Genomic DNA, 16251 nt, shown 5'->3' on the forward strand with positions numbered 1-16251 from the left:
AGCCATAAGCCCCTGAATTGTTTATATTGATACCTGGACAGACAGCTGCCATCAGTGGGGCATAGCCCAGTTTTCTGACTTTGTGGTGGAACCCAATGGCATTGTCCAGGCAACATGGTTTATTTTCAGAAGAGAGCTCCAGAATTTTAGAGACCTGTTATGCCCAGAATTAACATTCTAATTTCTTAGTAATAAGGAGGTAGAAATGGTGTGCAGTGTTGAGGGCATGGAGGGTGCTATGGAGGAGCCAGAGGGATGGTAGAAGCACCGAACTGCAATTTATCAATCAATATAGACATATTTCAATGTTTTTACCAACTCAGGGTTTTACTAGTACTTATCAACTCTATAGCACCTCTATTCACAAAAATTCTCATGAAAATTAAAATTATTATTATATGTAAGGCATTTTTTAAATTAATTAGTTTAATTGGAGGATAATTACAACATTGTGATGGTTTTTGCCATACATCAACATGAATCAGCCACGGGTACACATATGTCCTCCCATCCTGAATCCCCTTCCCACTTCCCTCCCCACCCCATCCCTCTGGGTGGTCCCAGAGCACTGGCTTTGAGTGCCCTGCTTCATGCATCAAACTTGCACTGGTCATCTATTTTACATATATTAATATACATGTTTCAGTGCTATTCACTCAAATCATCCCACCTTCTCCCACCATTTGCCTTCTCCCACAAGAGTCCAAAAGTCTGTTCTTTACATCTGTGTCTCTTTTACTGTCTTACATATAAGATCATCATTGCCGTCTTCCTAAATTCCATATATGTGTTAATATACTCTATTGGTGTTTCTCTTTCTGGCTTACTTCACTCTGTGTAATAGACTCCAGTTTTATCCATCTCATAAGAACTGACTCAAATGTGTTCCTTTTTATAGCTGAGTAATATTCCATTGTACATATGTACCACAACCTCCTTATCCTTTTGTCTGCCAGTGGACATCTAGGTTGCTTCCATGTCCTAGCTATTGTAAACAGTGCTGCAATTAACACTGGGGTATGTGTGTCTCTTTCAATTCTGGTTTCTTTGGTGTGTATGCCCAGCAGTGGCATTGCCGGGTGGTATGGCAATTCTGTTCCCAGTTTTTTAAGGAATCTCCACACTATTCTCCATGGTGGCAACAGTTTGCATTCCCACCAACAGTGTAAGAGGGTTCCCTTTTCTCCACACCCTCTCCAGCATTTATTGTTTGTAGACGTTTTGATGGCGGCTATTCTGACCGCCTTGAGATGGTACTCATTGTGGTTTTGATTTGCATTTCTCTGATAATGAGTGACGTTGAGCGTCTTTTCATGTGTGTATTAGCCATCCGTATGTCTTCTATGGAGAAACATCTGTTTAATTCTTTGGCCCGCTTTTTGATTGGGTTGTTCGTTTTTCTGGTGTTGAGCTGTGTGAGCTGCTTATGTATTTTGGAGATTCATTCTTTGTCAGTTGTTTCTTTTGCTATTATTTTCTCCCATTCTAAAGACTGCCTTTTCCCTTGTTTATTGTTTCCTTCATTGTGCAAAAGCTTTTAAGGTTAATTAGGCCCCATCTGTTTATTTTGTTTTTGTTTCCATTACGCTGAGAGGTGGGTCATGGAGGATCTTGCTGTGGTTTATGTCAGACAGTGTTCTGCCTATGTTTTCCTCTAAGAATTTTATAGTTTTCAGGTCTTACATTTAGATCTTTAATCCATTTTGAGCTTATTTTTGTGTATGGTATTAGATATGTATTTTAAGGCATTTTAAAAAGTGCCTGACACAGAGATAATACTCAAGAAATGTTAACTATTATTATTAGATTCTTTCTGAGAACAGTGTAAGAATTGTGTCCTTATTTTATTAAACTGCCACAGTAGAAAAAGCAAGACAAAAACTAGACTAATTAGTAGGACCATTATACTTCTTTATATCTTATTATAGTTAAAAGACCATTGTTCCTCCAGGATCTTTGTTAAGTTTTAATTTAAATTGGTTTGACATAATGAAGAGAAATAGATGTGACAATTTGGAATTGATAATGCTAATGCTTGTTAGAGGTATCTTTGTCACTCTGAATTTCATGTCTTAACATTTTTTTTCCTGACATTGATGTTTTCTGTGTCCCTCCTTACTTTGAACAATGCCTGGATAGTAGGCATTAGGTAAGTATTTGCACGGAGAAGGCGATGGCACCCCACTCCAGTACTCGTGCCTGGAAAATCCCATGGGCGGAGGAGCCTGGTAGGCTGCAGTCCATGGGGTTGCGAAGAGTCGGACACGACTGAGCGACTTCACTTTCACTTTTCACTTTCATGCATTGGAGAAGGAAATGGCAACCCATTCCAGTACTCTTGCCTGGAGAATCCCAGGGACGGGGGAGCCTGGTGGGCTGCCATCTCTGGGGTCTCACAGAGTCGGACACGACTGAAGCGACTTAGCAGCAGCAGCAGCAGCAAGTATTTGCAATTGAATATACATTAGAGGGCCTACTTTAAAGGGAAAACATAGACTGTGGGCTGACAATACAAATGTTAATTTCAGGTAAAGTATGTGTTCTTAGAAAAGGACAGGATAAAAACATTAACAAGTATTTTAGGTGAATTGGCCTAAGAGAGATGAATTGTGTGTAGGTTACTAGGGTTTACCTGTAGCATTAGGCCTGAAGACCACTTTCTCTCTTATAAAGCATCCCAACAGCTGGGTGACATGTGCTTCTCGAGTGATTATCTATTTAGAAGGAAAAGGACCTTCCATGTTTCCTACAGCACAAGCCAAGAATGGGGGTTCCCAGGTGGTGCAGTGGTAAAGAACTCACCTGCCAGGGCAGGAGATGCAGGAGACATGGGTTGGATCCCTGTGTTGAGAAGCTGCCCTGGAGAAGGAAACAGCAACCCATTCTAGTATTCTTGCCTGGAGAATCCCATGGACAGAGGAGCCTGGGGGGCTATAGCCCCTGGGGTCACAAAAGAATTGGACACAACTAAGCTACTAAGCAGAGAAGGCAATGGCACCCCACTCCAGTACTCTTGCCTGGAAAACCCCATGGACGGAGGAGCCTGGTAGGCTGCAGTCCATGGGGTCACAAAAGAATTGGACACAACTAAGCGACTAAGCACACACACAAACAAGCCCAGGATAGACCTTGGAAACTGATCCCATTCAGAATACCTAAGGACAACCTCATTACAGAATTTCACGATATGCCCATGTCTCTTGTCTTTGTCATCAGTTTTCTTCAGCGTTTCTCTTCCTTTACTTTCACTGGTTAAAAAACAAACAAACTCTCAAATCATGAGATCTATTTCTTTCTGAGAATTTGATTTCTTTAAAATTCTTCCTAACACAAATGTTGAGTATGATGCTTGCCTGGCACTTATAAAGCATTAAATACACATTTGTTTTCTAAAATGGATGTCTTTGTCCTTCTCTCCTTCACCTCCTTTCTTTAAGAATATTTCTTACCCGCCTCAGTTACCTCCCAGCCCAAGGTCACAAACCTAACCATGTTTTTACTAAGAAGAAAGCAGAGTACCAGGAATTCATTACAGGCATTTGTCACCAGGAAGCTGCAGAGAGAAGGCATGACTGATGGTTTCTGCAAACATGAAAGATCACCAAAGATGGAGACTTAGCTTCGTTTTCCCAAGTGGATTCGTGTTTATTGTTAAACAGATCACAGAGGCACATACTTGTTTTTGTGCTAAGATGGGCTTAAATGATGGTTCATGGAAATCTCTACTCTTAAAACACTTAAAAAAAAAGAGTTCTGGAGTTTGCAGATTGAAACGTATTCGTTTACTTTTGTTTTCCCACAGAACTTTGTGCGTCACCACTGGGTGCACAGGCGTCGGCAGGAAGGAAAGTGTAAGCAGTGCGGTAAGGTAAGGCGTTGCCCTGCGTGGCCGTGCGTCGCAGGAGGGTGCGCAGGCCTTGGCAAGCACCTGAGGTCCATGAGTCCCATCACCTGAATCCAGGGCTCAGTACGTCACTTCCCTTCCGAAGGCCTCCTTCCTTTAGGCCTCCTTCCCTTAAGGTGGGCTTCCCTCGTGGCTCAGATGGTAAAGTGTCTGCCTGCAATGCGTGAGAACCGGGTTCAGTCCCTGGGGTAGGAAGATCCCCTGGAGAAGGGAATGGCAACCCACTCCAGTGTTCTTTCCTGGAGAATCCCAGGGACAGGGGAGCCTGGTGGGCTGCCGTCTATGGGGTCGAGCAGAGTCGGACACAACAGAAGCAACGCAGCAGCAGCAGCAGTCATTACTTCTACTGCATTTTCATAGAGGATTTGATTTCAGTTGTGCCTGGTGGTTCCCCCCTTTTCTTTCATTTAAGCCTGAATTTTGCTATGAAAAGCTGGTGATCAGAGCCACAGTCAGCGCCAGGTCTTGTTTTTGCCAACTGTATACAGCTTCTCCATCTTCAGCTACAAGGAATGTAATAAGTTTGATTTCGGTATTGACCATTTGATGATGTCCATGTGTAAAGTCGTCTCTTGAGTTGTTGAAAAAGGGTGTTAGCTATGACCAGTGCATTCTCGTGGCAGAATTCAGTTAGCCTTTGCCCTGCTTCATTTTGTTTTGAAGATTTCACCCAAAGATAGGCACAATAAAGGACAGAAATGGTAGAGCCCTAGTAGATGCTGAAGGGATCAAGAGGAGATGATGAGAATACACTGAAGAATTGTACAAAAAAGATCTTAATGAATTGGATTGCTACAGCTGAGTGGTCATTCACCCACAGAAAGACATTCTGGAGTGTGAAGTCAAGTGGGCCTTAGGAAGCATTGCTGTTAATAGTTAGTGCATACGATGAAATTCCAGTAGAACTGTTCAAAACCCTAAAGGAGAATGACATCAAGGTGTTGCATTCAATATGTCAGCAAATCTGGAAGACCCAACAGTGGTTGTAGACTGGAAAAGGTCATTCCTCATCCCAATTCCCAAGAACGGGAGTACTAAAGAATGTGCTAACCATTGGACAGTTGCACTCATTTCCCATGCTAATAGTTTAGTTCAGTTCATTCATTCAGTTGTGTCTGACTCTTTGCAACCCCATGGACTGCAGCACACCAGGCCTCCCTGTCCATCACCAACTCCCAGAGCTTGCTCAAACTCATGTCCATTGAGTCAGTGATGCCATCCAACCGTCTCATCCTCTGTCATCCCCTTCTCCTTCTGCCCTCAATCTTTCCCATCATCAGAGTCTTTTCCAATGAGTCAGTCCTTCACATCAGGTGTCCAAAATATTGGAGTTTCAGCTTCAGCATCAGTCCTTCCAATGAATATTCAGGACTGATTTCTTTTAGGATGGACTGGTTGTATCTCCTTGCCATCCAAGGAACTCTCAAGAGTCTTCTCCAACACCACAGTTCAAAAGCATCAATTCTTCGGTGCTCGGCTTTCTTTATAATCTGGCTCTCACATCCTTACACGACTACTGGAAAAACCATAGCTTTGACTAGATGGACCTTTGTTGGCAAAGTAATGTCTGTGCTTAATGTGTTATCTATGTTGATCATAGCTTTTCTTCCAAGGAGCAAGTGTCTTTTAATTTCATGGCTGCTGTCACCATCTGCAGTGATTTTGGAGGCCCCCCCCCAAAAAAAATAAAGTCTTGTCACTGTCTCCATTGTTTCCCATCTATTTGCCATGAAGTGATGGGACCAGATGCCATGACCTTAGTTTTCTGAATGTTGAGTTTTAAGCCAACTTTTTCACTCTCCTCTTTCACTTTCATCAAGAGGTTGTTTAGGTCTTCTTTGCTTTCTGCCATAAGAGTGGTGTCATCTGCCTATCTGAGGTTATTGATATTTCTCCTGGCAATCTTGATTCCAGCTTGTGCTTCATCCAGCCCAGCTTTTTGCATGATGTACTCTGCATATAAGTTAAAATAGCCAGGGTGACAATATATAGCCTTGATGTACTCCTTTCCCTATTTGGAACCAGTCCTTTGTTCCATGTCTGGTTCTAACTGTTGCTTCTTGACCTGCATACAGATTTCTCAGGAGGCAGATCAGGTGGTCAGGTATTCCCATCTCTTTAAGCATTTTCCACAGTTTGTTGTGATCCACAGAGTCAAAGGCTTTGGTGTAGTCAATAAAGCCAAAGTAGATGTTTTTCTGGAACTCTCTTGGTTTTTTGATATTCCACTGCGTGTTGGCAGTTTGATCTCTGGTTCTTTTGCCTTTTCTAAATCCAACTAGAGCATCTGGAAGTTCATGGTTCACACACTGTTGAAGCCTGGCTTGGAGAATTTTGAGCATTACTTGCTAGTGTGTGAGATGAGTGCAATTGTGAGGTAGTTTGAGCATTCTTTGGCATTGCCTTTCTTTGGAATTGGAATGAAAACTGACCTTTTCCAGTCCTGTGGCCACTGTTGAGTTTTCCAAATTTGCATTCATATTGAGTGCAACACTTTCACAGTATCATCTTTTAGGATCTGAAATAGCTCAACTGGAATTCTATCACCTCCACTAGCTTTGTTCGTAGTGATGCTTCCTAAGGCCCACTTGACTTTGCATTCCAGGATATCTGGCTCTAGGTGAGTGATCACACCAGTGTGATTATCTGGGTCCTGAAGATCTTTTTTGTATAATTCTTCTGTGTATTCTTGCCACTTTTTCTTAATATCTTTTGCTTTAGTTAGGTCCCTACCATTTCTGTCCCTTATTGTGCCAGTCTTTGCATGGAATATTTCCTTGGTATCTCAGATTTTCTTTAAGAGATCTCTAGTCTTTCCAATTCTATTGTTTCCCTCTATTTCTTTGCTAGTAAGGTCATGCTTAAAATCTTGCATGCTAGGCTTCAGCATTATGTGAACCAAGAACTCCAGATGTCCAGGCTGGGTTTAGAAAAGGAAGAGGAACCAGAGATCAAATTGCCAACATTTTACTGGATTATATAGAAAGCAAGGGAGTTCCAGAAAAACATCTATCTCAGTTTCATCAACTACACTAAAGCTTTTGACTGTGTGGATCATGACAAACTGTGGAAAGCCCTTAGAGAGTTGGGAATACCAGACTACCTTACCTGTCTCCCAAAAAGCCTGTAGGTGGTTCAAGAAGCAACAATTAGATCCCTATATGGAACAACTGATTGCTTCAAGATTGAGAAAGGAGTATGACAGGGCTGTCTGCTGTCACCCTGTTTGTTTAATCTATATGCTGAGCACATCATGAGAAATGCGGGGCTGGATGAGTTGCAAGCTGGAATCAAGATAGGCGGGAGAAACATCAACAACCTCAGATATGCTGTTGATGCTACCCTAATGGCAGAAAGCAAAGAGGAACTAAAGAGCCTCTTGATGAGGGTGAAGGAGGAGTGTTAAAGAGCTGGCTTAAAACTAAATATTAAACAAAACTAAGATCATGGCATCCAACCCCATTACTTCGTGGAAATGGAAGGAGAAAAGGTGACATAGTGACAGATTTCCTCTTCTTGGGCTCTAAAATCACTGTGGATGATGGCTTCAACCATGAAATCAGATGATTGCTTCTTGGCAGGAAAGCTATGACAAACCTAGACAGTGTGTTAAAAGCAGAGACATTACTCTGCTGAAAAAGTCCCTATAATCAAGGCTATGGTCTTGCCACTACTCATGTGTCATTCTGAGAGCTGGACCTTAAAGAAGGCAGAGCACCAAAGAATTAATGCCTTTGAATTGTGGTGTTGGAAAAGACTCCTGAGAGTCCTTTGGTTGCCAGGAGATCAAACCAGTCTATCTTCAGTTCAGTTTAGTCGCTCAGTTGTGTCTGACTCTTTGCAATCCCATGAATTGCAGCATGCCAGGCCTCCCTGTCCATCACCAATTCCCGGAGTTCACTCAAACTCACGTCCATCAAGTCAGTGATGCCATCCAGCCATCTCATCCTCTGTTGTCCCCTTCTCCTCCTGCCTTCAATCCCTCTCAGCATCAGAGTCTTTTCCAATGATTCAACTCTTCACATCAGGTGGCCAAAGTATTGGAGTTTCAGCTTTAGTAACAGTCCTTCCAAAGAACACCCAGGACTGATCTCCTTTACGATGAACTGGTTGGATTTCCTTGCAGTCCAAGGGACTCTCAAGAGTCTTCTCCAACACCACAGTTCAAAAGCATCAATTCTTTGGCGCTCAGCTTTCTTCACAGTCCAACTCACATCCATACATGACCACTAGAAAAACCATAGCCTTGACTAGATGGACCTTTGTTGGCAAAGTAATGTCTCTGTTTTTGAATATGCTGTCTAGGTTGGCTATAACTTTCCTTCCAAGGAGTAAGTGTCTTTTAATTTCATGGCTGCAGTCACCATCTGCAGTGATTTTGGAGCCCCAAAAAATAAAGTCTGCCACTGTTTCTACTGTTTCTCCATCTTAAGGGAAATCAATCCTGCATACTTGTTGGGAGGACTGATGCTGAAGCTGAAGCTCCAGTATTTTGGTCATCTGATGTGAATAGTCAACTCTTTGGAAAAGTCCCTGATGCTGGGAAAGATTGAGAGCAGGAGGAGAAGAAAGGGTGTCAGTGGATGAGATGGTTTGATTGCATCACTGATGCAATGGACGTGAACTTGGGCAAACTTCAAGAGATGATGAAAGACAGGGAGGCCTGGCATGCTGCAGTCCATGGAGTCTCAAAGAGCTGGACACTACTGAGTGACTGGTCAACAACAAGAAGCTGGTCTCAATAAAGGATGTTTTGATTTGGTAGAGTGGAAGATAATTTGGGAAATTATAGTCCTCATCAACTCATTTCTAATAAGTGTATTTATTCATGTGACTCCTTTGGGTCAAGCACTGGGATGAGCTGACCAGTATGCATTTTTGACAATAGAGGGAGGCAGGGAAGTTTTGGCCACCTAGGTTGTGTGGAGGGTGAGACTGGGAAAAAAGTTTGATTAATTTTGTTGTTTGCCCAGTGCCTGGAAAGAAAATATGCTGCAGCCATTGGTCACCAAGCTCTGCTTTGGAAGGCTACATTCTTTAGCCTCAAGGGTATGCCCCTTCTTCCATTATAACTGGTAATATCTCCTGCAGTTCAACACAGTGACTTCCAGATGGTTCCTTTCTAGCCTGGAATCTTTCCAGGCTAGAAAATAGATTAAGAGCAGACAAAATAGAATAAAAGGGGGAGGAGGAAAAAAGGGGGGAGGGGAAGAGGTAAAAATAGGAGGAGGAGGGAGGGGGAGTTGAAAGATGCTTACCAGCCCTTTTCCACAGCTGGAAACAAAAAGAGGTTAGCCCTTTGCCCTCACATGACCCTCCTTCATTGGGTCCATCTCCTTCCCTTTCTAGTGTTGCCCTAGTGGTGGTGGATTAGTCACTAAGTCATATCCGACTCTTTGCAACCTCATAGACTGTAGGCCACCGGGCTCTTCTGTCCATGGGATTTCCCAGGCAAGAATACTGGAATGGGTTGCCATTTCCTACGCCAGGGGATCTTCCCGACCCAGGGATTGAATCTTTGTCTCCTGCATTGCAGGCGAATTCTTTACTGACTGAGCCACCAGGAAAGCCCTGGTGTTGCACTCGGGATTACGAATTTTCTCTTACTTAGTGAAGTATAGACTGTCTATAACTTTCCCATAAGAATGTGCACATGTGTATGCATAAGAGAGAATGAACAGGTAGGCACAGCCAATTTTAAGGTCGGAGATGTGAACAGTAGGAAGGATTTGGAAAAACTGCTTTCACTGGACAGCCTAGTAGCTGGCACCCCCTCAGCAGTTTTCAAGCCATAATAGAGAAATTTTATTAAAAGAAAATCAATAAGCATTGTATATCTTGTGACAAATATTCCCTAGCGTCATATTACACGCCCCTTTCTGGCCTTGCCTTCTGTTGGCGTGGTCAACCACAGAGGAAGAACTGGACACCCTGCAGTCTGAGTTGCTGTGACCATGTCTCTCTTCCCGGCCAGTGTCCCCAGGCATAGGAGTGCTCACAGGGCGCTTCTCATCACAGCTGTCTGTGGGGAAGTCTTTGGTCCCAGCTCTTCACATAAAGTTCCTATAATACTGTACTGTTATATTCATCTCCTGTGTTTATAATACAGCTGCTTATGGATTCTCACAGGCTCAAGCAATTGTGGCATGGGGTGGTCTTAAATCCGTCTCCTTGCTGGATAATAAATAACCCTTCTTTGGAGCCTGGTTTATCCCCTGGATTAGAAGAAACCTAGTGACTCTCTTTCCATTTGCAGACTAGGTGGTTGAAGGTTCATTTCAGATTTTTTGTGCTATGCATAGTTTTCATCAGTATGGTTGGCTGTACATTCTTACATATCCAGAGATTTCTAAACCATTCCCCCCTGCCACCCCTCCCCCCTGCCACACACACGCTTCTATGCAGATTATTCCATAGTTTATCCATTCGGATGGGGTAATAAATATATTCACTTACCAAAACCAAATTTTTAAACTGATGGTTTAAAAACATTTGGGCTTATTAGTAAGTGTTTATAGCTAAGAGTGTTTGTAGTTTCACTTTCTGCTTTTTAAAAATTAACAGTAAATATTTGGACTAATTTTCTTGCGATCCTTGAATGTGTTTGAGTGTGTGTGGCATATAATGAATAGCAAATGAGACTGCTTGTGGTTCAGTTGCTTTACCACTCACTCACCACCAGGCTGCATGTTTATGATTACCGCTTGAGTTTACATTGTTTTCATTCGTAATCCTACATTGTGTAAGAGTCAGGGTCTAGGCTTCCCTGGTAGCTCAAACCATGGAGAATCTGCCTGAAATGCAGGAGACCTGGTTTCATTTCCGTGGTTTGGACGATCCCCTGGAAAAGGGAATGTCTACCCACTCCAGTATTTTTGCCTGGAAAATCCCATGGATAGAGGAGCCTGGCGGGCTACTGTCCAAGGGGTTACAGAGTCAAACACAACTAAGCGACTAACGTTTTCACTTTCTTTTAGGGTCCAGGAAGGAAAGAGATCTCACACTCAAATTATGTAATTTGATGTGTTTAATAGAGAGAATCTTTAAAATGCATGAGCAGAAGAGAAACCACAAGGAGCATATAGAACTCTATTCACCTGTCCCTGGAATGCCATGGCAACTCTAATTTGCCTATTTCTGTATGATTTTGATTCCTTCTTCCTCTGTCACAGCAATTCTGGCATTGCTCCTTCACTGAACACTCATTTTTCACTCAAGTTTTCAGACCCCATTCTAGTATTGATTTTAGCATCCTAGTGTTAGTGCTATAGTCTGGGGGTCCTGATAATGTGTTAAATTCTTTGTTGTAGAATGCTCCCACATTGAGAAACCCTCTTTTATTCAACATTAAGTCCTGCCCGCCCAGGACCCAGCCCAATGCACACTTTCCTTTTCCTGTTGGTATATATTGGTTAGGTCCTACAGCTAGATTTTTCGAGATATATTCCTTTTTCTCTCTGAGCAGCCACTGCACAATCCAGACTGGGTATATTGGTGTGAAAAGATTATTAGGTCATCTTAGATACTAGCAAGAAGAGTGGATTGAGTAGATCTAACTCTAGAATGGCATTTGAAACTTAAACAGCAGCAACAGCAACAAATCTATCCTCCAATTAAAAAATTTTTTTCAAGAATGACATGATGGTTACATATCCTGACTGCACAGAGAGAGGACAGTGGATATTTATGTTTCAAAACCTTCTAGATATTGACCTATATATCTCTCCTTTGACTGATTCTAATTTGTATTTTTTTGCTATAATAATACTATAAGTATTAGTAAAAAAAAAAAAAAAAAAAAACCATGTTAAGTGAGGTAGAGATACCAGAATTGCTGTGATAGAGGAAGTAGAAATCAAAATCTCACAGAAGTAGGCCTGCTAGAGTTGCTATATCAGAGACAGCTGGAAAACCCATCAGTTTACTATTAAAATCCCAAAGTGAAGTCAAAGCTGTTTCTAGGTAGCAGGATCTTTTATTTCTCTAAAGCATGCATTATATGGTGGTATTCCTTTGTCATAAATTCATGAAACCAGAAGGAGCACAATCTAAATAATTTCAGCAGTTTTGTCAGTATCTTTCTCAGTTGTCTGGGAGCTGTTACAGAAAAAGTCTAATTTTGCACCAAAAGAAAGTGTAATTAGTTTTACCAGCAGAATAGCATTTTCCTCCATTAGTTAAGGGTAGAGACTATAGCCAGTTATGTCCTGGAATGTCATACTGTCAGCAAGATTATAGACTATAGAACTTCTCAGAATATATGTAGTGATTTGTAGTTGGTAACTGCGATAACATCAGTCCTGTCTTTTAAAAAACGTAGTTTTGGTTAAAAACAAATTTTCCGAAAAACGACCTGCTTGGTGAATATTATCAAGCTTCCCTTGTGGCTCAGCTGGTAAAGAATCTGTGTGCAGTGTGGGAGACCTGGGTTAGATCCCTGGGTTGGGATGATTCCCTGGAGAAGGGAAAGGCTACCCACTCCAGTATTCTGACCTGGAGAATTCCATGGACTGTAATAGTCCATGGGGTCGCAAAGAGTCTGACACGACTAAGCGACTTTCACTTTGGTGAATATTATCAACATTAAAGTTATAATTTTTATTGGGAAGGTTATCAGTTATGGGGCGGAGATGGACATTAATTTTCATGGAAGACCATTATTATTTTAATTGTAGCTAGTTGTACCATTAGATAAATATTTTCATACAAGGAACTTCCCTGGTATTCTAGGACAAAGACATAAAACTAACAGTTACCATTTTGTATGCAGTTTTGGCCATGTATCAAGCATTTTTATCCTAGAATCAGAGTGGTCATAAAAATATGAACACAGAATAGTTAACGTGTAAACTGAAATGTAGATCTGTGCCCATTGTTCTAGGCTTAATTTCAATTATACTTTAATTATAAGGTTAAACCTCCTGCTTCCATGAAATATCTGCATCTGATGAAAATATTCTGGACATCATGCCTTAGGCACTTCATACACTCTTACAAGTTTGTGGTAACAGGATTGTGTTGAGAATCCTGTGCTCTAAATTCTGCTCCTCCCACCCCACCTCCACTCCTGGTCCGGATACTCAATTTTTGACCTGTAGCTTGTATTAACAGCAAGGGCCTTTGGATAAATTAATAGAAAAAGCAGAAACTATCTGAGAATAAGAAGACTGGCTCTGATTAATGAATTGTAATTACAAAAAAAAAAGGGGAGGGACATAAAGGCTCTATCAAGGAATAATAAATGTCAGTCTTTGTACATGAATCAATGATTACCCTTGAGTGAGAGTTTATTATGACCAATAAGGACATAAATTTTCAGAGCTCTTACTGCCACATAGTTAAACCCAGTGAACAAAAATTTCGATTTTTCAAAGATAATCTTAATAAAGTAACTGTAGATTCATATAATTTGCAGCACTGTCAGAAATTAGAAAAATTGGTTACTGTAATTCAGTTTATAAAGCTGTTATTTATTTTAACTCAGTTTTACTTCAATTTATGTCTACATTTTGAAAATCTTGACTGTTTATGAAATGTGTGAATTAAAACCAGTAAAATCAGTATAGGAGGCTTTAGGATGCTCAAGTAAATTAGATTTTTATGATTAAATAAACCCTAATCTTGCATAAACTACAACATTAACGGTACCATTTTTACACTATGATAAAGCCAAGGAAAAGGCATATTATAAAACTAGTCTAATATCCAGTGATTCGCATTGCCAGGCAAGGGTGTACCTGTTCATGGAAAATTGGGCTGAATAGTTTGTTGACGGGAGGAAGTTAACAATTTGCACTTATGAGGAAAGAGACCGGTTCATGAAGACTTTGCTAATTAACTATTGAAGGTTAAGCTCTGTACAGGACAATTTGTAAGTCTGTAGATCATCAGTTAAATAGGTTCCATGTTTTATTAGTCAGAAAGAAGTTTTCAGTGAGGTTGGTGTGAGTTTGCCTGTGGGTCACTCAAAGGTCAAATGTCAGTTTTTCTTGGTTAGAAAAAAGTTTTCACTTAGGTTGGTTGGTGTGGGTCTATACCTGGGTCACTCAAAAGTCTCAGTTACTTAGCTTCAGCTGGTGAAACGCTGAACGTCATCACTGGCTGTCAGCTTCCGCTGGTTAAAAGCAGTTACATGGGAATGGCACAGCCAGTTTGAGATCTGCTCCAATTTCCAAGAAAAATTTCCTTCCATATTGTATCAAATCGCTATAGTACTTCTATCCCACTGGATAAGTTTACAAGAGTGCTATAATAGTTTCATTTTAAATTTTTAATTAAAACATGGTAAATTTTCAATTTTGTTTTTCTAGTAATAATGAACTTTGCATCTAATTAAACTTAGGATGATCATTTTATTAGATACTAAACATAATATGCGTAAAAGAGGATATACATTTTTCAAAAATGAAAGGGAATATTTGAGCAAAAATGAGGTACTCTGTGTTGCTGCTGCTGCTGCTGCTGCTGCTGCTAAGTCACTTCAGTCGTGTTCAACTCTGTGCGACCCCAAAGACGGCCTGCCACCAGGCTCCTCTGTCCCTGGGATTCTCCAGGCAAGAACACTGGAGTGGATTGCCATTTCCTTCTCCAATACATGAAAAGTGAAAGTGAAGTCGCTCAGTCGTGTCCGACTCTTAGCGACCTCATGGACTGCAGCCTACCAGGCTCCTCCATCCATGGGATTTTCCAGGCAAGAGTACTGGAGTGGAGTGCTAAGATGGATATTGATTCAGCCTTAAATAATTCCCTTGGGTTTGCTTTTGTAATACTTTGTGAGTCTTGAATACGCAAGTGGACATGGCGAGGTTTATTTTGCTGTCAGTGGTTAAAGTTTTGGAGGCAAGAGCAGTATCTCTTGGGTTGAATCAAATCATACAGGGACTGGAACTATAGTCAGGAAATTCCCTCACCCAAATCTCAGTTAGATACATAAACAATAAGAAAGTTTGTTTCAAGTAAAACTCTCTTTCCTGGTTTCAGCCAAGGCTATAGAACTGAGTGCTATTTGGTGTATGCCCTTGGGTGCGCAAGAAAAAGAGGCAACAAAGTTCTAGCTGCTCAGAATACATGATGTTTAAACTTTATTCTAAAAAACTCAACTCTATCCCTCAAGGTTCTTGGCATTTATAATTCTGAAGTTAGCTCCAGCACATCTGACCTCACACCCCTGTTTTCCTTGTAGATAGTGATGAATGAAGTAGCCCTTAACAATCAGAGTCAATTGAAATTCAGCTAGGGCATCTATCGGTATCATAATATCAGATTTGGGCCAGCATTTATAAATAGGTAAGTAGGAATCTGCCTTTTCTTGCTGTGCTGAGATCCCAGCCAAAACCTGCCTGTGGGGTCATGGAGGCTCCAGGGTGTTCTCAGTTTTCAGTCACTCAGTCGTGTCTGACTCTTTGCGACCCCATGGACTGCAGCACGCCAGGCCTCCCTGTCCATGACCAGCTTCCAGAGTTTACTCAAACCCATGTCCACTGAGTCGGTGATGCTATCCAACCATCTCATCCTCTGTTGTCCCCTTCTCCTCCTGCCTTCAATCGTTCCCAGCACCAGGGTCTTTACAAATAAATAAGCTCTTTGCATCAGGTGGCCAAAGTATTGGAGTTTCACCTTCAGCATCAGTCCTTCCAATGAATATTCAGGACTGATTTCCTTTAGGATTGACTGGTTTGATCTCCTTGCAGTCTAAGGGACTCTCAAGAGTCTTTTCCAACACCTAGTTCAAAAGCACCAATTTTTGGCACTCAGCTTTCTTTATAGTCCAACTCTCACATCCATACATGACTACTGGAAAAGTCATAGCTTTGACTAGATGGACCTTTGTGGCAAAGTAACGTCTCTGCTTTTTAACATGCTGTCTAGGTTGGTCATAACCTTTCTCCCAAGGAGTAAGCGTCTTTTAATTTCATGGCTGCAGTCACCATCTGCAGTCATTTCGGAGCCCCCTAAAATAAAGTCTGCCGCTGTTTCCACTGTTTCTCCATCTAATTGCCATGAAGTGATGGGACCGGATGCCAATATCTTTGTTTTCTGAATGTTGAGTTTTAAGCCAACTTTTTCACTCTCTTCATTCACTTTCATCAAGAGACTCTTTAGTTCTTCACCTTCTGCCATAAGGGTGGTATCATCTGTGTGTCTGAGGTTATTGATATTTCTCCCGGCAATCTTGATTCCAGCTTGTGCTTCCTCCAGCCCAGAGTTTCTCATGATTTACTCTGTGTATAAGTTAAATAAACAGGGTGACAATATACAGCCTTGATGTACTCCTTTCCCTATTTGGAACCAGTCTGTTGTTCCATGTCCAGTTCTAACTGTTGCTTCCTGACCTGCATACAGATTTC

At 41.4% G+C, this 16251-nt stretch overlaps 1 protein-coding gene across 20 annotated transcripts in view; it reads left to right on the forward strand.

Moving 5' to 3' along the window:
* The window catches only part of DGKI (diacylglycerol kinase iota), a 512936-nt gene that overhangs the window by 238071 nt on the left and 258614 nt on the right, over positions 1-16251 (forward strand). For all 20 annotated transcript variants that reach the window (XM_086395389.1, XM_086395393.1, XM_086395391.1 and 17 more), the window contains one exon: positions 3803-3868. In XM_086395389.1, the coding sequence (XP_086251515.1) occupies positions 3803-3868 (66 nt within the window). The remainder of the gene's footprint in view (positions 1-3802; positions 3869-16251) is intronic.

This window comes from Bos grunniens, chromosome 4, assembly GCF_055505025.1.
Source record: "Bos grunniens cultivar Pamir isolate PY7600 chromosome 4, Bosgru_T2T1.0, whole genome shotgun sequence".
NCBI lineage: Eukaryota > Metazoa > Chordata > Mammalia > Artiodactyla > Bovidae > Bos > Bos grunniens.